This window comes from Cheilinus undulatus, linkage group 19 (genome assembly GCF_018320785.1).
Source record: "Cheilinus undulatus linkage group 19, ASM1832078v1, whole genome shotgun sequence".
Lineage (NCBI taxonomy): Eukaryota > Metazoa > Chordata > Actinopteri > Labriformes > Labridae > Cheilinus > Cheilinus undulatus.
The window spans coordinates 24,331,863-24,353,510 of record NC_054883.1 but is presented as its reverse complement, the minus strand read 5'-3'; the positions used below and the strand labels follow the sequence as shown (position 1 = coordinate 24,353,510).

The 21,648-nt window shown below is 41.1% G+C and overlaps 1 protein-coding gene and 3 non-coding genes across 5 annotated transcripts in view; 2 read left to right on the top strand and 2 right to left on the bottom strand.

Moving 5' to 3' along the window:
• jcada (junctional cadherin 5 associated a) overlaps window positions 1-11,715 on the top strand; it is a 44,447-nt gene extending 32,732 nt beyond the window's left edge. For both annotated transcript variants that reach the window (XM_041813953.1, XM_041813951.1), the window contains exons 3-5: window positions 1,147-2,085; window positions 3,991-7,847; window positions 9,508-11,715. In XM_041813953.1, the coding sequence (XP_041669887.1) occupies window positions 1,147-2,085; window positions 3,991-7,847; window positions 9,508-9,542 (4,831 nt within the window). In that variant the 3' untranslated portion in view covers window positions 9,543-11,715. The remainder of the gene's footprint in view (window positions 1-1,146; window positions 2,086-3,990; window positions 7,848-9,507) is intronic.
• Window positions 11,716-15,489: 3,774 nt separating this feature from the next.
• Window positions 15,490-15,561, top strand: trnag-ucc. The gene has a single exon. It is a non-coding gene; the product is annotated as a tRNA-Gly (tRNA).
• A 1,143-nt stretch (window positions 15,562-16,704) lies between these two features.
• Window positions 16,705-16,776, bottom strand: trnag-ucc. Its single transcript has one exon. It is a non-coding gene; the product is annotated as a tRNA-Gly (tRNA).
• A 4,595-nt stretch (window positions 16,777-21,371) lies between these two features.
• On the bottom strand, window positions 21,372-21,443 carry trnaa-cgc. The gene has a single exon. It is a non-coding gene; the product is annotated as a tRNA-Ala (tRNA).
• Between the last annotated feature and the right edge of the window lie 205 nt (window positions 21,444-21,648).

The window sequence follows — 21,648 nt, the reverse complement described above, 5'->3', positions numbered from 1 at the left end:
AGGGAGAAGGAGAAGAAGAGGGAGCAGGAGAGGGGGAGGGAGAGAGAGAAGTGGAAGGGAGCAGCGCAAAGGAGCTAAAATCCCATTACAGCACTCTCCCATAAAGCTTTGACTGGTGAAGAATCCAGCCAACAGTTGTATGCAGAGTCTCTCCCATCTCAGCTGCTGAAGCTTGGAACTCCTTCAGAGTAGTCATAGGTGTCTTGGTGGTCTCTCTTACTAGTCTTCTTCTTGCTGCTCACTCAGTTTGCAAGGACGGCCTGATCTAGGCAGATTTACACGTGCCATATTCCTTCTATTTCTTCATGATGGATTTAACTGAACTCTGGGGGATGGTCAGAGCCTTGGAAACATTTTTGTCTCCATTCTCTGACTTATACTTTTCAATAACCTTTTATCTGAGTCGCATGGAGTCTTCTTTTGTCCTTATGGTGTAATGGTAGCCAGGAATACTGATTAACCAGTGACTGGACCTTCCAGACCAAGATGTCTTTATACTACAGTCACTTGAGACACATTGACTGCACTCAGGTGATCCCATTTTCACTCATTTTGAGACTACTAGCACCAAGTGGCTTGACCTCTGTTGAATAAGGGGGTAAATATTTATACAGTCATTACTTGTATTATTATTTTGTAATTTTAAAAAAGCCAAAATATATTGACCATGATTAATTAATAAAATCAATGAAAGGGTAAAACACCCAAGGGGTGAACACTGTTAATAGGCACTGTATGTGTGAAAAAACTCACTACTTTGCGTAAATCTTTGCAGCATGCCTATCATACCACCGTGCATTGTCTCCTCTTTAAATCAACCAGAGCCGGGGAATGTAATGTCACTAGTTTAGGAGAGCGATAAAAAATATTGTTTCACTATCGGAGAATAATCCCTGATAAGCACTGTACAGCCACTGCTTTCCTGAGCTCAAGCAGGTCACAGTAATGCCAGAGCTCTTCAGACACTGCTAAAATATTTACATGGTGGTCTGCGCTATCGTCAAAAAAAGAGAAAGCATTTCTTCTACTAAAGGTGTTGCGGACATCTGAAAGTGGTTTATTTTTGCATGTTCAACTTAAAGCAATATCCAGTGTTAAATTTGATGACAAATACTTTATCTAAGACATATCTGTCCCCACCTACAGGTTTTGCGATGGAACCAGAGGTTCACAACCACAGTCCAAGGATGTGGCATACTGGAGGAGGAGAGGTCAGGACTTCACCGTGCTGCTGGATTATGCAGACTTCAGAGATCCCCATGGAGGAGCAGGGCAGGGGGGTTACAGCAGGCCAGAGGGTCCCCAACAAGCGAGAGGCCAGGAGTTGTCTGCAGAAGATCGACAGAGGCTAGTCCAAGAAAGGCAACGCTGGGCAGCCCAGGCTCAGGCTCAGGCGCAGGCTCAGGCCCAGGTTCAGGCTCAGGCTCGTTCTAGAGAGAGAGAAGCAGCTCTCCATCAGTGGAGGATGGTAACTGAGAGGAAGTGCCAGAGCCTGGGGACAGACGAGTGGCGTCCAGCTGTTAGCTTTGCTCGCCAGCTTTCACAGAGTGAGGGTGAGCGCTGGACACAGGAGCAGCAGCGCCTCCATGCCAGGACTCCAGAGGGCATGGTAGTCCACCCCAGGACCAAAGCCAAATCTCAGTCCCTGCCTAGGATGGTGCAGCCTGAGAGCCTGCAATATGTGGACATTGGAGGCCAGGAATTGTACAGGCGGGTCAATGGCCACCCACTGTCACACCACGACCTCTATAGGGCACCCCGCTGGCCAGAAAATGGCAGGCCAGCTAGTGCAAACCAACTTTCAGTGACACCAAAGCCCCGCTTCACCCGACCCCCCAGACCTCCCTCCTATGAGATGCACCAGCAGATCAGGGGAAGCTGTGAGGTGCTGTCTGGGAGAAACTCTGTGATCTCCCAGGCAAGGGACAGGACACCACTTCCCATATCAAGGACAGGTAACCCACAACTGGACTATTTTGCACAAGACTCTGGACCTCCAGGATACATCCCTCCTCCGTCATATAAAAGAGCTCCTTTAATGGGAGGTGGCCGTCGGGGATATGGGGAAATTACTGTTGACTACAGGTAAAGTCCTTTTTCTGACTCTCTTATACAAAATATGTAAGGAACTTCACAACCAAAATGGGGCGTCTTAGAGTCAGCACCTGGTTTTACATTGATAGAATTTGATTAACTCCCTGAAGAGGATCTGCTATTAACCATTAGACTAAATTCTATGCATATTTTGGTACGAGCTGCTCATTTAAGTCAAATAAACTAACTTTTGTTCATTTAACCAATTCATCAGTTAACCTAAATAGAAGTTATTCTTCATATAGAATATGTTAGCCACTGGAAACTTGCAATGCCATGTCACATTAATGCACCTTCGATGTTATTCAACTATAAAGAGAGCAAATAATAACTTCAGACTACCTATAATGTAGGCAGTGCCTCCCCCAGTCAGTCAAGTCCGGCCATATGCAACAACACAAACTTATATACAGAAAAACCTATGTCATGCAGATAGCAGATGGGATGGGAAGGAGTATGGCTTTCTAAAGATACAGGTGATGGCAAGGGCGAAATTTGAGCTATCATATTTTAAAAGCTGTTTACACAACAATGTTCTACATTGTTTTCCGTCTTTGCTTTCAAAAAGTTCCACATGAAGACGACAACGTTTTGAAAATAATCTCTGTGCACTCGAGACTATAGAAATCACTCAAAAACTGTAGTATACATGCCAGGCCAGTAACTGGTGGTGTGATTTTGCAGTGAACCAAAACATGCATATGTAGTGACCCTTTCTTCCCCGAAGCATGAGTACTACAGTGTAAACATCAAAGATGGCGAGCACACGACCATTTCTACAGACCGACGTGAAGGGATTTGTTACTTCAAGTGACCCTTTAATATCGGGCTGGTAAATAAAAAAAAAACATGTAGAGTGGGAGTCATTGCAGTCACCATTGTTGTTGTGGTCTACCTGCCTGTGCATGTGTGAAAACCCTACTCTTGAATATGGCATTTGATTGCAACTGTATTGCGCATGTTCATTTCCAGAAAGTTGTGTTATGCCTATTGGGATGTTTTGAAAACTTTTCAGGCACCCAAAATACCCTTTTTTTGTAGACAGACAAATTGCGACAAGTTTTGCGTTTTCACCTGTTTGATTGCAGTAAGATTGAAGTAAATCAAAAAACATGTAAATTAATCACTGTGACATCACATGCCACAGAAAAAATATAATTACAGAATTACAAATGAACTGTATCCCTCATTAATAGGCCTGAATGTAAAGTATAAGGGCTGAAATGGAGCAGGAATAACTATTCAGGTCCACATGTGTGTAAATGGGTTCAAGAAAAAAATCTAAAATAGGAAAAAAGAGGCCAAAAGGCCTTTTAGAAAAACTTCTTATTGGTGCTTTAGAGTGGTCAGAGTACATGAGGAAATAAAAATGTTGGCACTGAAAATGTTTGCTGTTGTAACATCAGCATGTTTGAACACAAATGTCTTTTTTTATGTTCCTAACTAAAAGGTTATCAGGGGCCCTAAATTTAAAAACAATATTTAATGAAATTTTAACAATATTTGCAACCTAACTAAATGTTACTGTTGTGAAACAAAGGTCTATTCTATAAGATAGATTGTTTTTTCAGTTAAATACAGAACTCTAGTAATAAAAAGGCAAAAAATACCTTGTGCATTAATTTTTTTTATATCGTTTGTAGGCTCCAATATCTGTTCTAATCAAAACTGTACCATCGTAGATTTTGTGATATTGGCAAATAGGGTGTTGTTGTCCAAAGTATTGACAAGGTATGGTATCGTTATGAAAAAGGTGATTTACACCCCTACTATGTACCCCGGTGATTGTTGGTGACAATGGATGAGTAGTGAGCTTAAGCCATTCTTTTCCTTGATTTTTGTCAAAACTGTGTTACTGTTGCCATAATAAACCAGAACTTTGTTTCCCTACCTTAGGTACCGAGGGGATGTGTACCAGCAGATTCATGTGGCTCCAGATGGATCTCACTGGTTTACCAGACATCCAGCTGATCCCTGGACCGACCCCCAGAGTGGGAGGATCATACCTGGTCAGAAACAGTTGTACCCTGTGTACACTACCCAGGAACACCCTGGTGGAGGAATCCAGTACATCCCCTTTGATGACCCCCGCATCCGCCATATTTCCTCAGCCCTTGGTGGCAACTCCCTAACAGATGCGGACAAGATCCGCCACATCCGCAATGAGCTTCCCAGTGTCACCGTGTCGGAGCCTGCACCCGACGACAGTGCCTTCTTGCCCCCGCCATTGGGGCCTTTCATCTCTGCCAAACTGGCCGACGATGCTAACAAGACGTCTTCTAGCGACTTCGACAATGACAATAACAGGTGGCACAGTGATTTGCACAAAGAAACTGTAGATAACTTCCCAGCAACTGACCAAAACTGCAACAACAGATATCCCAAAAATCCACGCCCTCCTCCATCTCCGTCTTCAGCCTTCCAGGCCCCGTTAATAAGGAGTGCTTCTCACCTGGGAACGAGTTCAGAAACCATTACCCAAGTGAAGAAAATTGCCCCAGATTCAGTGCCAGAAATCAACAGGAACACTAAGAGGAGAGTGAGTGAGACCATCTTCTGCCTTGTGTCTGTCCCTGTTCACACACCAACTATCATTCACAAAGACTCAGATCAGAACAACAATGAGACAGCACCAAACCTGACCGTCACCAACACAAACACTTTCGCTGTAGGCCTCAGAGAGAGCCCGAATGTTCGGAGCAGGTCGGTGAATGAAATGCCCATCAAACACCACTACTCTCACTATCACACCAGCAGCACATCCTCAATGAGGAATTACAAGAGGGCTCCTCTAAGGAAGGAGATTATAGATGCCTGGGCACTTCAAGCCAGGGAAGACAAGGAGTTATGCTACTCTGGGTCCTGGCCTGGAAACCAGTACCGTAATCAGGAAACCCAAACTGGCTCACCTTTGTCAGTGGTAAAAAGTCCAGAACCCCAGAGTCCACCTGGTGAACAAGACCCTGTTCAGTCCATTTCAGAGCCAACAACTGCCGGGACAGACACTAGCTCCTCTTATAGCTATCCGATGGCAGGCCAGAAAAACCTTCACCTCTCCAACAACAGCGCCTTTTCTCGACTCAGCCCAACACAATCATCGTCACATCAACCCTCACCAAGAGAATCATCCTCCCCATTGAAGGCCCAGGATCTAAGGGATCAGCCATCATCTCCAAGGAAGAGCAACTCCAGTCCAGAGAGCTCAGAGCAAGTGGCTTTTGGCCAGTTCCTCTTAAAGCCGGTGAACCGACGGCCCTGCGATGCAATCGGTGAACTGGAGAGCATAAATAAGGAGATGGAGGACACGATCAGCAAGCGACCCAATGGAGGTCTTTTCACTAGCGGTCCTGAACCGGGCAGGGAAGCAATCAGTCTTCCACCAATGCACACAGAAAAACCCTGTAGTATGAAAGTCAGATCAAAATCCTTGGCTTCCACTGCTGATCTTGACTCCATGGACTTGAAGAGCTCTTTCGCCAGGCCACAGGCCAACAACATACCACCATCACATGAGCTATCCAAACTATCAAACCCAGGCCTCAAAGATAGTGTGCTCCTGCCTTTGCTAACCCCAAACAATGAGTCAAACCGTCTCTATAGACAGGACATCCCAGTTCCTCAAGAGTCTTTGCAGAGGGATGTGGGGTTAACTGTCTACACAGAGACCCCTGGTGGTCCAGGGGAGCCAATAAAGCGTTCACTCTCAGTCCCTTCCCCGCTCGATCATAAGGAGTTGAGTCAGTCAGTGCAGCCCTCGTGGGAGAGCAGGACGTCACTTGTTAAAAATAATAGTAGCCCTGAGCACAACACAAATAAGGAACTTGAAGCTGAGGTTGAAACAGAGGGAAAGGCTAAATCAAGCAGTGTTTTCAGGGGGGAGGTGAATTTAAGTATCTGCAGAAGTAGAAGTGAAAGCAGTAGATCACCTAAGAAAGAGGGTTCACCACGCATCAGCAGACTGACCAGGGAGGTTTCTTTCATGCTTGAGAATGTTGACAGCGATGAAAGATACTCTCTCTCTGAACCTATGACGTACAAGAATGAGTCAACCATTGCAGACAAGCACCTGGAAAGCTTACTGATTCAAGAGAAAGCCAATTCTTTACCTGCAGAGGACCTTAGTAACCTGTACGAAGTCAAATGTGCAAAAGGTATTCCTGAAAATGAGTCCATTGAGGAGAGGGCTGCTCGAATCCTGGGCATCGCTGTTCCAGTGGAGGCCTTGGGCGTGGCTGACAAGGAGTCAGAGGACAACCAAGATGAGAACGACACCACTGTAGATGGAGGACTACAAAATCAAGGAGAAGAGACACAGCAGGTGATAAAAGAGACAGCGCAAGTCAAAGAGGAGTCCCTGGTTGATCAGGGAGCTGAGATAGATAAGGCTAAGGAGACAGATTTAGATCATGAAGACAAACAAAAGCACAGCAGTGATGGTGCAGCTGATGAGGACGCTGAAGGCCAGTCCCTGGTGGTACTGGACCTGCCTGAGTTCCCACCCAGTAAGCTTCCCTTGTCCCTACCTGTTGCCACTGATGAGAAGTTCTCACTCAGCATTTGTCATGTGGAGAAAAAGGGGCGAAGTGGAACATGCAAACTAATAGAATCCCTCCAAGACAAGCTAAATGCTTCTACATCTTCAGCTGCTACATCTCAGGGCAGGACAACCCCAGAAAGGATGGCTCGTCTTAAAGAGCTGGACTCAGTGTCTCGAATACGACGTCTGAGTCTCAAAGGCTCAGAGTCTGAGGAGAAGGAAACCAGCAGAGAGGAAAGTGAAGTTCAGGAAGAGACAAGGGAGGAAGACGCAAAGCAAGGAGAACAGGAAAGTGTTCCAAAGCCCGAGGAAGAACAAAGAAAGGAAGTGGAAAACCAAGATGAAAATGAAAATGCACACGACTCTCTACAGGACCAGTCAGGGGATCCAGAAGAAAATTGTAACTCTAAAGAGGTAACCAATGAAGAGATATATGAAGAACCACAGAGACAAGAAGCAAAGACAGAAGAGAATGTTGAGATTGCACTAAGACAAGACAATGAGAAGAACGAGGAAGGCAGTATTGAAGTACATGCAGGCCATGAAGGAATAGAAGAAGCCGATGAATTTAAAACAGAAAATGAAGAGAAAAACAAAGCAGACATTGTATCTACAGTAGAAAATGTAGATCATAAAGAAGAAAATATTGAATTAAAAACAGAAAATGAAGAGCATAAAGAAGCTGAATTAAAAACAGAAAATGAAGAGCATAAAGAAGATGCTGAATTAAAAACAGAAAGTGAAGAAAACAAAGAAGTAGATGTTGAATTAATGACAGAGGTAGATGAAGTATCGAAAGCAGAAAATGAAGAGAAAAAGAAAAACGTGGAATTGAAAAAAGAAAATAAAGATAAAACCGAGGTAGACGTTGAAATCAAAGCAGGAACTGAAGAGAAAAATGCAGAAGAGAATGAATTAAAAGCAGAAGAGCCAGAAGAACAGGTGGGGCTGAAAATTGTGGAGGATGACAAAGAAAAGCCTTCGGAGAAGACAACAGACAGACAGAAAACAACAGCAGTCACTAAGGCCAACACAACACAAGGGGCAGGGGGGAAAAAGTTACCTAAACCGAAGCAGCGCACCAGGCTCCAGAAGCCACCTTTGCTTCCAAAACCACGCAGTGTTCCCAAGAGAGAAATAACACTGCCACTCAGCTTCAGCACTGGGACCTGTGGCCCCTCGAATCTGGAGGATGAGGACATGCTCTCTGTCTCAGGTGGGTTCAGAGAAATGAAGAGGTGAATATTTAGATGCTTTCAGCATGAAGAAGTCTGACAGCAGATTTGTGGTGCAGTGTTGGATTTCATTTGATTATTTAAAGGCTGTTTTACAGTTAGAAATATGCTCCTAGAACAGGATGTTGCTGTCACATTGACATAGGAATCTAAACCCTTTACTCAGTACTTAGTTGAATCCAATTGGCACAGAGTCATTCCTAAGCCGCTCCTGTGTTGATTTGGCTGTGTGCTTATGAAAATGAACCTTTGGTCCAGTCTGAGGTCCTGAGCGCTGCAGAACAGGTTTTCATTGAGGATATCTCTGCTCCATTCAGCTTTACCTCAACCCTGACCAGTCCTTGCTGCTAAGGACCCCCACCATGCTTCACTGTTGGTATGGTGAGTGGTGCATGGTTTCCTTTAGACATAATGCTTAGAACTGAGGCCAAACAGTTATATCTTGGTTTCATCAGACCAGAGAATCTTGTCTCTCTAAGTCTGAGAGTCATTCAGGTGCATTTTTACAAAATCCAAATGGGCTTTCATGTGTTTTGCACTGAGGAGAGGCTTGCATCCCTGCTTTACAGCCCAGATCAGTGGAGGGCTGCAGTGAGATCCACACAGGATCTCTGGAGCTCAGTCAGAGTGACCATCAGGTTCTTGGTAACCTTTCTTAATAAGGCCCTTCTCTCTTGATTGCTCGGTTTGGCCAGATGACCGGCTCTTGGTTGTGCCAAACTTCTTCCATGTGAGAGTGATGATTGGTTTGTAGATTGGCATTGGTGGGACAACAGGCTCTCCTCCTGTGCTCTTAGGAACCTTCCGTGCAGCAGAAATGTTTTTGTAGCCTTCCCCAGATCTGTGCCTGTCAACAGTCCTGTCTCTGTGGGCGGTTCCTTTGACCTCATGGCTTGGTTTTTCTGACATTTCAGTTTTTTCTTTTTCATAAATTTGCAAAAAATGTCTAAAATTCAGTTTTAACCTTATCACAATGGGGTACTGAGTGTAGATTAATGAGAATAAAAATGCATTTAAAAGACTGTAGCATCGGGCTGAAACATAAAAAAAATTGAAAAAGGTGAAGGGGTTCTGAATACTTTCTTAATATGTTTTCAATAAGACAGCCTCCACAGATTGGCTTCAAATGCCAGTCTCAGTAAGCAAATGACAGCTGCCACTCAAGCTTTGTCCAGTATTTTCTACAGCCTACAGTCAGGTCCCTGTCTTTGCTGTTTTTGTTTTCTGTTTTTGCATAAATTAACCGGATGAAGAGTCATCATAAATTTTCTTCTGAAGTAATTAGATGAACATATTAGCCAAAGCAGCAGATTGCCTCAAGACCCATGACACCATGCTAAGTGTTTTGGAGAGACAGATTTTCACCACCAAACTGCTGATTCAGTGTTTTTACTATATCTAAAAATAGAGAATGTTTGTTTGGAGGCAGAGGAGACCTCGTCTGATCTGGGAAAAAGTTTTCCATTCAACTAAAGACCTGGAATATTTAAGTTTGCACGATGCAGTCGCTCAGAAAATGATTACTTTATAGAATAAACTCCCGGGGGTCCCTTTTTTCCCAGCGTTTGTAGGAGAAATAATACAGTCCTGGCTTGTTTCGATTGTGTTAGCTCATCTTTTCTCTCTCTCTTTTCTCATTAGACTCCTACGACCCCAGTCGAGTGGAACGAGTGTGACCCCTGACTCTGCCTTCACCACTGTGGAAATCGGTCTTTCTCAAGTTAACAGCTTTTTCCAACAACAAAGACTTTCATCTCACCTCACGGCTCAGTCAGCTGTGACCCTCCAATATTGTTATTTCTTACAGAACTGACTGTCCTGGTGCTGCGAGAGCATTGTTATAGCCAAATAAAGGCGCCTCCCGGTGCCGATTCTCCGGGCCTTTTCAACCATGACTCCCTTGTCCTTCCATTTTCTCTCCACCTCTCCAAAAAGTTTATTTGCTCAACAAATGGACAGTGAAGTTGTCTTATTTTGCTTCTGGAAAAATGCATGTCATTCTTCCCGTCTGCACTTTGGCTCCTTCTTGAGCTTGGGTGTTGAAATATGAATGTAAAAGTGCTTCTGCTTCACAAACTAAAGTAATGTAACAAAAAATAAGGCAACAGTATTGCATTACAATCAGTATTAACCTACACCAAATGTAAATAAGACAGAGTTATAAGATTTTATGAAGAATATAAAATTCAGTTTAATTGCTGAAGAAATGTATATTTTCATATCTGTTAAGAAAAGACTAGATTTTTTTGGAAGTGTAGTCTTTGGGTGTATTACTAATAATGAAACCCTGTGCTCTTTATTCTTATACTTGTGTGATAGAGAATGTACTCCGAGAGCCTGGATGCAATGAGAAACACTGTGGTCCGTGAATAGTTTCACTTAAGAGCAATATAGTCGTCGTATGTGGGATGTTTGTGACATGATTCGAGTAGTAAGTCTCCATTTCACGGAGCTCATCCCATTTAAACGTCTGCTTTAAAGCTCTACCTTTTGGTACAAGTGTTGGATTTGCACTGCTGAGATTATTGGCTTTATGTTACCAGTGAGCACCCTAATAATCTCTTCAAATACTCAGAGATTACACTCGGAGGATTCATGTTCACCCCCTCCCTGTTCTCGGCGCCGTCACTCTCAGCATCAGCAGTCACAACGTGTATCAGAAACGTCTGACGTGCCATTTTTGTTCATCCTCATACTATTGAAAAAAATCTATATTTTGTGGCATTAACAGAAGTCTATATTTAACCGTGAAGTTCTTCTTTTCCTTTAGTCACATCTTAGTTCATGTGTGATTTCTGAAGTGCTTTTTTGCAGGAAATGATAGATGTAGCTATATCGATCGCAGTGTGCCTTGTACACACTGTTTCTGTGGAGAACTAGTATTTTTGGTTCAGGTTTACAAACCCTCATTTAAACTGGACGTCAGTATTTCATCTCTAGTTGAAACATTGGGGCTGTTCTGGCAATAATAATGTAGTTTAGCCGAAGAAGCTTAGTATTGATACTGTAAAGAACAACTCTGTGAGGGTACCGCTCACAGTATTCCACCATGTTCAGTAGTATACATATCAGTGCTTTATAAGTTGTGGGCATAACTGGCAATTGGTTTACACTCACGTCACTTATGGGGTAGCAATACACGCTAATACAAACACATACCAAACCAAACTTTATGCTATGCATTTGGACATCTACATTTACTGGGTTTGACACCAAATTCAAAGCTAGAACTGCAGCTTCTGTATGCTCGTTAGACCCCGTCACTCTCTGGTCCAGCTGTATTTGACATTGTTGGATCTGGTGTTAGACTTGCATGGAAGAATCTCTGACTGGAGTTCAAACACAAAGTTTTGTCTTTGTCCTGTTACCAGCCCAGTACCCGTACCTCTGTGTTCCAGGTAATTATGGTGTTATCTGGTCATCCTTGTAGGTCTTTTTGTACTGCAAGTTCTTTGTAACATGATATAGACTATTGGTGCACATCTTGCTTTGATATTTTCTATTTTCATACAGAAGTATGTACAGCTTCTTTTGTATGCGCAACATCTTTTTTTCTTCTTTTCTGGTGCATGAGATGCGTAAGAAGTCACAGAGAGAAGGTGTATTTGCATATAATTGCATTTGGTACTATATAGTCTATCCAATAAACAACTGTTATATTTCATATAATGTATATTTTATTTTCAAAAAGTTATGCTACATATTTAAAAAGGTATTTTTAGATTATTGTGAAAAGGGAACTGTTTGTGAAGGCACAGTATTTGTCTACATTTGATCATTAAGAATGATCAGAATTGGAGACAAATGTGTGCTAATGTACAGTACAGCAGAGTATTCATAAATAAAAGTCTTTGCATGAAACGGCATGTCTCTCATTTCTTATGATCACTCAGACAGTTCACTTTGCGGTTTATTAAAGATAATGTATAAGAAGTAAATATAGCCAATGCTACACAGTGACTGGATCTACTTTAGTTTTGAGAATTATGGACATTGATTTTGAACTTGAAAATGTTTTCTTTTTCTCAAAATTTAACTAATCCTATCTTTTATTAATGTATTCATTCGAGTGGTGCTTGTATGCCATCATAACTATGGGGGCTTAGCTTTTCTTAGATAATGGGGGGGGCTAAGGAAAAAAAGGTTGAACCATAATACAATGTAATACATACATAACATAATGGAGTGTAGATGGTGTAATCATCAAAATTTCTGTGCACATGCACATTGAAGAATGTTGTTCACAAAGTGTAGAGCCTTGATTTTCACTCACAACTTTTGCAGAGAACTTACTACTTGCCCAATTTTCACAGTCAGGTTGTTTTTCAGGAGCTAGAAGTGACCACATTTGGATCGTGCTTTTGATGACCGGGGTCAGCATGATAGGGAAGGAAAATGGTGCATTGCTGTTTAGGAAACACTGCATACATACAGTGTAACATTAATTTAATTTATAAATAAAATGGGTGCACAAGTAATCAAAAGATGTTGAAAATTTCAGTATGGCAAAGTCTGACAAAGATGCTGCAATTTTGATTAAAAATGTGAACAAAAGACAGAATTATAAGGCACTGCAGTGATACAGACATGCCCTTGCCTATGATTCTTCTCCTAATGCATGAAAACAGGCTGAAACAAATGCTAATCTTAGTGATTTCAATATCTTTTTAAAGTGAAATAGAATGGTGACGCAAGTCCAACTAATCCTGAAAATCCAGAATCATTTTATTCCCTCAATCCCTCAAATTAATTTTTATTTTTCCCCATATTGTCAAGAGCCATGGTTTCTAACTGGTAGGTCCCAAATGTGGGTCATGGATGTGTATTCGGGAAGAAAAGGAAAGTTTTGGGGAAAAAGTTTGCGTTGAACGTCTAAGTACTTGGGATTGTGGGTAGCTGATGCTGGCTGCCATCTGGTTTGATGCTGCCAGTTTAACATGCTATCCCAGGACAACAGGGGCCAAGGTGAAATATGAAGCCTTCAAAAACTCATACTGTGATGTTTTGCTCTTTTTGCATCATTCCTAATTAAAAGCATTTGATTTAAAACAAAACTGGTCAAAGTCCTTAAATTTAGTATTCACTATGTTGACCATAATGGGCTCTCCAAAGCACTAGTTTAGAGCATTGGTTCCTGACCCAAAAGTGGGTGGGTCTGGAAGATCTGCCTGCTTTGAGACGGTCAAAATTGTACATTTACACATACATGACTTCTGGAGCCAGCTCTTTGTATTTGGACTTGTTCTGATTAGTTATAATAGTAAGCCCTTGACACAAGAAAGTCTTTTCATCAAATTGGTCCAATCATCCCCACATCTGCGCCTTCAGAGAGAAGGATGATCACACAAAATGTTAGAAGATATAATCATAGGCCCATAGAAAAAGAAACCGGCGTAGCCTCCTGTCTGTGCAGCTCTTTAATACCATAAAGTCACAAAATCCACTTTACCCAACATGACCTACATCAGTAAAAGTATCACCCGGTATCATGGTCTACATCAAATCGTGGCATAAATTAATCCATATAGAGGGGTTTTAAAGGAAATTAGGATTCAAGTCATTGGACCTTGAAAAGACAGCTGACAGGATTTTCTGTGGCTCCTGGCTGCGGTCCAGCACATCGACTGCATCAGAATATGAATCACGGCTTTGAAGGCCTCCATGCTGACGCTTGACCTTTGATTTAGCTCTTAGTTTGCATTGAGGCATGATTTAGCTCCGCAGCTATATTTTACAGAGAAGTCAACATGAATATATTGGTGCGGCTTCCTCATTTACTAGCTTACTCACATTAATTGCCTCAGCTGCACTCTATTACATCCAAATATTGATTTAAAGTCATTGCTGAGCTGGCTCTTTGTTTACTGCACTGAGGTTTTATTACTGGTGCTTTGTTTTCAGCATCTGATGTGATACAGGTGACCCTGACTGCCATGAAATAAGCTGTTAAATAAAGTTTATTACTGTAATTATTTTGTTTCAGTACCTTATAGGCCCTTATAAGTAACATCAGCACTCCGAACTGCACATTTGCACCCTTTCTAATTAGATTCTATAATAAATGGTAATTAAACTTGTCTGTTAGTGTTACACTTTAAATTTACTTAATTATCTTTACATTGCTGCAGTGTTAATACTTAACTTCCAAAGAGGCAGGTCTACAGAATGAGCATGCTGCCCTCTTCTGGTCAAAATATGTATTACCACAGAGAAACATGCTTAAGGGTTAAAGTGTAATCACTCTAAAACGTTGTTTTAATGCAGTAAATTCAGCCCTTAGCTGGACTGTGGTGAATCTGAAAAGATCTGTGACTGTTTCCGGGAGATCGCAAAGTCCTCCACTCCTCTGTCTCTGCTTGGATGTTACAGGTTTTACCTTTTTGCACTTGGGTGGAAGATAGGGCCCAGTCTTCCTCCTCTTTTTTGGACTTTCTGTCTGTAGAGGGTTGTGTTGGAGGCCCTGAAGGTCCTGAAGACTGTGGTGGAGTGGATATTTGTGAAGACTGATTTCTTCCTCTTTTTATCATCCTCCTGTCACTCTTGGAGACCCGCCGCATCAGCATCCACACTAGTACAGGACAATAAAATACATTTTTTGCAATTCCTTAACAGTAATAACCTAAAAAAAAAAACCCTCCCCACTTCTAAATTTCTCTTCCTCTGACACAAAAATAAAACCTTAGAGGGATTTGCAGCTATAAAGCACAGTAGTCGTAGTTCATTTATCTCCTATGTCAATCATTTAAACCATAATTATCATAGCAACAGTGCTTTGTTTTAGGCTATATTTTGTTTGCTTTGCAACTCTGTCATGATCAGCTTTGTTTACATGAAAATCCACCCTGTTATAAGATATCAAATAGCCTATAGGCTACTCTGATGTAAACTTTGAGATCTTTATTAAGCTCAAGATAATAGGCTATAGATCAACGAAGTCCTATCACTACTCTTTAATTATGTCAATCATAACCTGGATAATTTCATGAAAGCGTGACTTACCCGTAGTCTGACTGTCTCAGCTGATGCTCTCTGAATCTTCTGTGTACTTTTATCTACTTTATTCCCTGTATCTGTACAAAAACAAACAGTCCCTACACAGATCAGCGTCTTTATCCCATCGGAAAATAACAAAACTGTGCGTAATTTGGTGACATAAGCTTTAGAAGGCCACAAAGTTCACCAGTAGGTACTTTGAGTAGCTTTCTGTAATGGCTGCAGACAGCTGTCGATTACGTTGTTCGTTTTCATGAACATTCAGCTTCATGTGAATCCCAGATATGAAACAAGAATTCAAACGATTAACTATGAGGTGGAGCGCCGATTCTTCCCTGCTTTTACTACTTGGTTTCCCTACTTTAAGACCCGGCTGATCTTGATAAATATGCTAGTGTAGTGTGAACATTCACTTCCTTGCTCTTGGGGGCCCCCTGGTTGCGACTGGACCCCAAGCAGCCACTTATGTGGCTCATTCTGTCTCATACTACTATCGTTATAAAACAGAACTTCACGTCAGTGGCTTATAAAAAGGAGTGTTCGTGGTATGATATCCTTCTGTTGTATGAGCCTTTGTTGAGGCCGTTTGCACCAAAATTCTGGCTTTTGCTGAGAACGTTTGTATGACGTGCGATGGTGGTATAGTGGTAAGCATAGCTGCCTTCCAAGCAGTTGACCCGGGTTCGATTCCCGGCCATCGCAGCACCTTTAAATTTATAGACATCACAGTGACTCAGAGTATCTCAAAATCAGCAAAAACGGTTTGACATTATTACGACCTTCGTGCGCGCGGGGTGATAGATTAAATGCAGAAGGTCCCAACAGAGTAGGTTATCTAACGTTGGGATAATGATTGACCCCGAAGAAATTTCTGCAGATGCGCGTCTTCACGCACTGATAAAACACCATACTACACTGGTGTTTTATATTATGTTAGAGCAGATTAGACATTTCTTTCTTGTTTCAAGTAGTCTGGTGGTGAGGCTGTCATGTGACCAAAATGACAAAACTAAAAATAAATAAATGAAGAAATAAATAAATGCACGCAAAAATGCTATCTGTATTCATATCCTTATTTTTGTATTTATGGACATGTTTGATTTTTTTATACATATATTTTTACCATTATTTATTTTGATGTTTATTTAACCTATCCCACTTCATGTTGATGTCAGGAACGCCAACAGAATAAAATGCATTGAAATATGAACATAAATAATAGTGGACAAATAAATTAATAAATGCGGATATAATGAATAAAAAATGTAGAAATAAATATATCAGAAAATATTTAAAATGACATAAACAGTTACATATTTTACATTTCTGCATTTATCCTTCTGCTCATTCATTTATTTGCTTTTCTTTTTATTCGTAGTTCTGTATTTATTTCCCTATTTATTTATTTATTTATTTATCTGTTTTCTTAGATTTGTTATTTTTGGTCCCTCATACATGTTACAGGTAGTCTGGTGTTTAATAATGCAGCACATTATTTTTACAATATTAGGCGTGAATGTGCGTAAGAGTATTACTGGAAACTGGGAAAAAAATTTGGAGACGAATTTTTTTTTTTTTTTCACTTGTGAGAAAAAAGTCAGAATTCTAAGATTAAAGTCAGAATTCTGAGATTAAAGTCAGAATTCTGAGAAAAAAGTCAAACTTTAACTAAGTCTCTTTTTTTCAGTGGCCCTAATACTCTTCCATATGAATGGCATTTCATGTAATGCTCGTTTATTTATGTTTACACTCAGTTTGTAGCGATCGACTCTCCATTAACACTCAACCTCTTCTCTATTCTTCTACAGGCTACCGAAGATATTTATGTTAAGGACAAAAACAATCTGCGTTGGCCGGGAATCGAACCCGGGTCAACTGCTTGGAAGGCAGCTATGCTAACCACTATACCACCAACGCTCTAATGCTTGTCAGATTGCGTAACAGCAGGTCGAGAAACTCAAAAAGGGGAACTAAGTCATGTCAAAATGATGTAAGAGGCGCACTGGCGCGATCAGAGGAGGAGAAAGCGGTTTGATGACGAGGAGGAGAGGCTTAACCTCCGTTTTTCATTCTGTTTCAGAACTTTATCAGCCCCTTAACATGCTCTACATTTAAACATTCAGCTAATGAATGAATCCCACTGTCAGACACGTTCTTTGCAATGAAATCCCTGTAGTTTCCAGTTTATTTTCAAAAATTGTCCATCAGAACATAGGGAACTGTGAGATGCAACCCAACGTGCTGATTTACGCCTGCACGCCGAGATCCGCGTGCAGGTCGCGGGAGCGCGCGCGCTCCGCCAAAACGGAAGCAGTGACTTACCGTGCTGTTTTCTACGGCATAGTACTTCTTGATAACGAAGCGATACTTTTTGTTCAGTTAATCAGTAACTACAAAACACCCAAAGTACATAGTATATGAAAGTTTGGAGTTCTTTGCATTAACATTTGCACTGTAATGGCGCTTCATCTGAAAGAGAACTTTTGCCGTTGTCCGTCAGCGTGTATTTACGTAGTCATTGGAAACAGCTGTTAGGCGTTTTACCGCTCTGCACTTCCATTCCTCCCTCTGAGTTATACGATGGGCCCTTTCTGAGAGTAGGGGCTGGGTGATTGCTCCTTATAGGTGTCAAGTAATGCATCGCTTATAGTTTCAGCTCAGGTCGTACATAAACGTATTTTTATTCAGTCAAGACAATATATGTCGATAATGCAAAGCATTTGATTCATGCATATCTATAAAATATATCCTTATATCATTCATTTAACAGCAAATATGAGGGGGATGCATTATTTGGCAGTGCTGATTTTGGATCTGCTGACATTTGCATCCACTGTTTTTTGGGCCAATATGAGTGCTATATTTATGTAATTTACATAGTTTAGTTAAAATACACCAATTTATAATGCAGATAGCATCATTTGGTCCCAGAGTGTTCAGAACAGGAAATATGAAGGGGATGCATTATTCGGCAAGGCTGATTTTGGAGATTTGCATCCCCTGTGAATTCCATAAATATAGCTCTCACACTGGACCAAAAACAGGTGATGCAAATCTCGGCAGCTCCAAAATCAGCCCTGCCGAGATTTGCATCCCCCTCATATTTCCTGTTTTGGACACTCTGGGATCAAATGATGCCTTGTGCATTATATGTTGATGTCAACTGAACCATGTGAATTACGTACATGAGCACTCATGTTGGCCCCAAAGAACAGAGGATGAAAATGTCGGCAGATCCAAAATCAGCTCTGCCGAATAACGTTTCCTCCTCACATTTGCTGTTAAATGAATGAGATAAGGATATATTTTATGGATATGCATGAACTTTATTTCAGCATATGCATGAATCAAATGCTTTACATTATCGACATATAATGACAACATTTATATATAGACATATATCTTGACAGAATAAAAATACGTTTATGTACGACCTGAGCTGAAACTATAAGCGATGCATTACTTGACACCTATAAGGAGCAATCATCCAACCCCTTACTTTCAGAAAGGGCCCATCAAATAACTCAGAGGGAGGAATGGAAGTGCAGAGTGGTAGAATGCCTAACAGCTGTTTCCAGTGACTACGTAAATACACGCTGACAGACAACAGCAAAAGTTCTTTTTCAGATGAAGCGCCATTACAATGCAAATGTTAATGCAAAGAACTCCAAACTTTCATATACTATGTACTTTGGGTGTTTTGTAAACTGAACAAAAAAGTTTCGCTTCGTTATCAAGAAGTACTATGCCGTAGAAAACAGTACGGCATGTCACTGATTCCATTATGGCGGAGCGCGCACGCTCCCACGACCTGCATGCAGATCTCGGCATTTAAAATGCTAAACCTAACCTAGCTTCGATAGGCTGCTGAGCAGATGTAGACATGTGTTTGCACATGCGCAGTAAAAATTGGGTTTCCGGGACGGATCAGGTACCGACACTTGGCACAACACCTGTTGTGGCTTGGAGGCGCAGGATAGGGACGGTCTGCAAATTTCCATACCGAATAAAAGTGTGACAAAAACTTTAATTGCTCCACTCTGGGTGAGTGGTGATTGTCCATAAAATCACTTGATGCACAACTTATCTTGTGTTATTTAAATACTGCAATTCACAGTTTGAAAAAAATGTGCTTTAACATATTTTGAAGACTTTTTAGATAGATCATTTGCAATAAAAATCACTTTGATAAGTTGAATGCGACACAAAATTCATATTATTAGGCTGTCTGATTCAAGGACAGTAAGCTCTGGTAAATGTTCTGTTATGTACTTGTTTGGGCTTTTTATTGGTTGTAATTTTAATAATTCACTATAATAAACTACTGGGTCTAATCTAAATATAATTTACTGTGTAACTGCACTACTGTACATCAGTGTACTTTGGTGTATTTTTCAGGATTTTTTTTCTGAATTAGATAATGTAATTGATTGTCAGTAATGCCAGTATTGTACATTGTACTGACACCAAACTATTCTCACAAAATAATCATGCCCCATGGTTTTTACTATGGCACTTTGCCTTGAAAAGAACATGAATTAACTGTGATGAACTGCATTTCTCTGGAAACCTGATTCCAGTTGACTATCCACACCCAGGCCTGACGACTGCCAGACCGTTTGAATCCAGAAAGCCCTTAAATAGAACCTGTCTGACAAAGTGAAGTAGGCTAGATCTCAACACATCATGGTGCCATCTAAAGAAATTCAAGAACAGATGAGAAACAAAGTCACTGAACTCTATCAGCCAGGAAAGGGTTACAAAGCCATTTCTAAGACTGTGGAACTCCAGTGAACCATGCTGAGAGTCACTATCCACAAATGGAGAAAACTTGGAACAGTGCTGAACCTTCCCAGGAGTGGCTGGTCTACCAGAATGACTCTAAGAGTGCATGGACGACTCATCCAGGAGGTCCCAAAAGAGCCCAGAACAACATGTAAAGACCTGCAGGCCTCACTTGACTCAGTTAAGGTCAGTATCATGATTCAACAATAAGAAAGAGACTGGGCAAAAATGGCATCCATGGGAGAGTTCCAAGGCCAAAACCACTGCCGACAAAAGAACACAAAGGCTTGTCTCACAATTGACTAAAAACATCCTGATGATCCCAGAGACTTTTGGGACAATGTTCAGTGGACTGACCAGACAAAAGCTGTACATCATACCAACAGTCAAACATGATGGTGGTAGTGTGATGGTCGTGGGCTGTTTTGCTGCTTCAGGACCTGGACCACTTGCTGTAATTGATGGAACCATGAATTCTGCTCTCTATCGGAAAATTCTGAAGGACAATATCTGGCCATTAGATCATGACCTCAAAGTCAAGAGCACCTAGGTTATGCAGCAGGAAAATAATCTGAAACACACCAGCAAGTCCACCTCTGAATGGCTTGAAAACTAAATAAAGGTTTTGGAGTGGCCTTGTCAAAGTCTGGATGTAAATCTGATTGAGGTGCTGTGACATGACCTTCAGCAGGCTGTTCATGCTGGAAAATCCTCCGATATGGCTGAATTAAAACAATTCTGCAAAGCAGAGAGGGCCAAAATTCCTCCAAAGCGATGTAAAAGACTCATTCCATCATTGTGCTTGCCATTGCACATCTTTAAGAATGCAGAAGAAGCCTAATCTACTAAGGACTAAGACTAAGCCTGTCTTAGTTCTCAGTTCTCCATCAGACAGAGATGAGATCTCTGGCAATTAGCAGCTATGGCAATTCCTAACAGATCTCAAGCCATTTTTGTACACGTTCCTGCCTTTGGTGCTTCATTTATCTCCTCATCTTGAAACCTATGGACGTTGTCACCTGTGCAGTGAGACCCTAATGGATTTCAAATCCATCGCCTTAACGGCCACAACAACCTTGGTTGCTGAACTAGTGTAAAATATTCCAAATCTATCAATTAAGTCCAGGATTACCATCAGTATTTGAGGTGGTGAATATGTTTTGGTTCAATCTTTTCTCTAAATTTTCTTACAACTGTGTTAATGTACAACATAGTTAGAAAGACTTCACATAGTATCAAATAAGAAAGTTCAATTTTTTAATGAAATCTCCTTCTTATATTTATACATCAATCTGGCACATTTCCCCTCCACATTAAATGCTATAAAACAAACTTATAGCAAATGCTGAAAGCAATGCATTTGCATTTTTCAGAACAGAAACCTGAAAATTATGACTAAAGTGCTCATGTTGGACAAACTGCCTAGAGATGGAGGCCAACTCTGTGTGGGGTATCTTTATTTTGCCCCCAGGAGAGAGGTTACACTTAAAAAATCCCAAAGGACCTACACCTAAAAAAGAAAACTGTGTAAACGCAGAAAAATATTTTAACTGATAACAGACATTTAGATTCAGTTTTTGCAACTCAGTTAACGAGATGCCAGCAGTAAGTCATTTCTATGGCTTACTGCGATGAAGAGGACATTCTTTTTAAGTGAGTGCACACTTTTTAATTGCTTTGAGTGGAGATGAACATACTGAAAGCTTGCTGTTGTCATCTGAAAAGCTTGGAGATGCCAGGGATTGAACCCGGGGCCTCATACATGCGAAGCATGCGCTCTACCACTGAGCTACATCCCCACATAAATAAATCCATTTCACACATTAAATCAATAACATGAAATTAATAGTAGTACATAAGGAAACAAAGCACATTATTGCTCATTATTGGATTGTTACTGCTGTCAAAGCAATATATTGTACTTGCTAAACTATATGGACAAAATACTTAGCCACATTTGTTAATCATTGAACTTAGGTGTTGTAATCAGACCCATTGCCACAC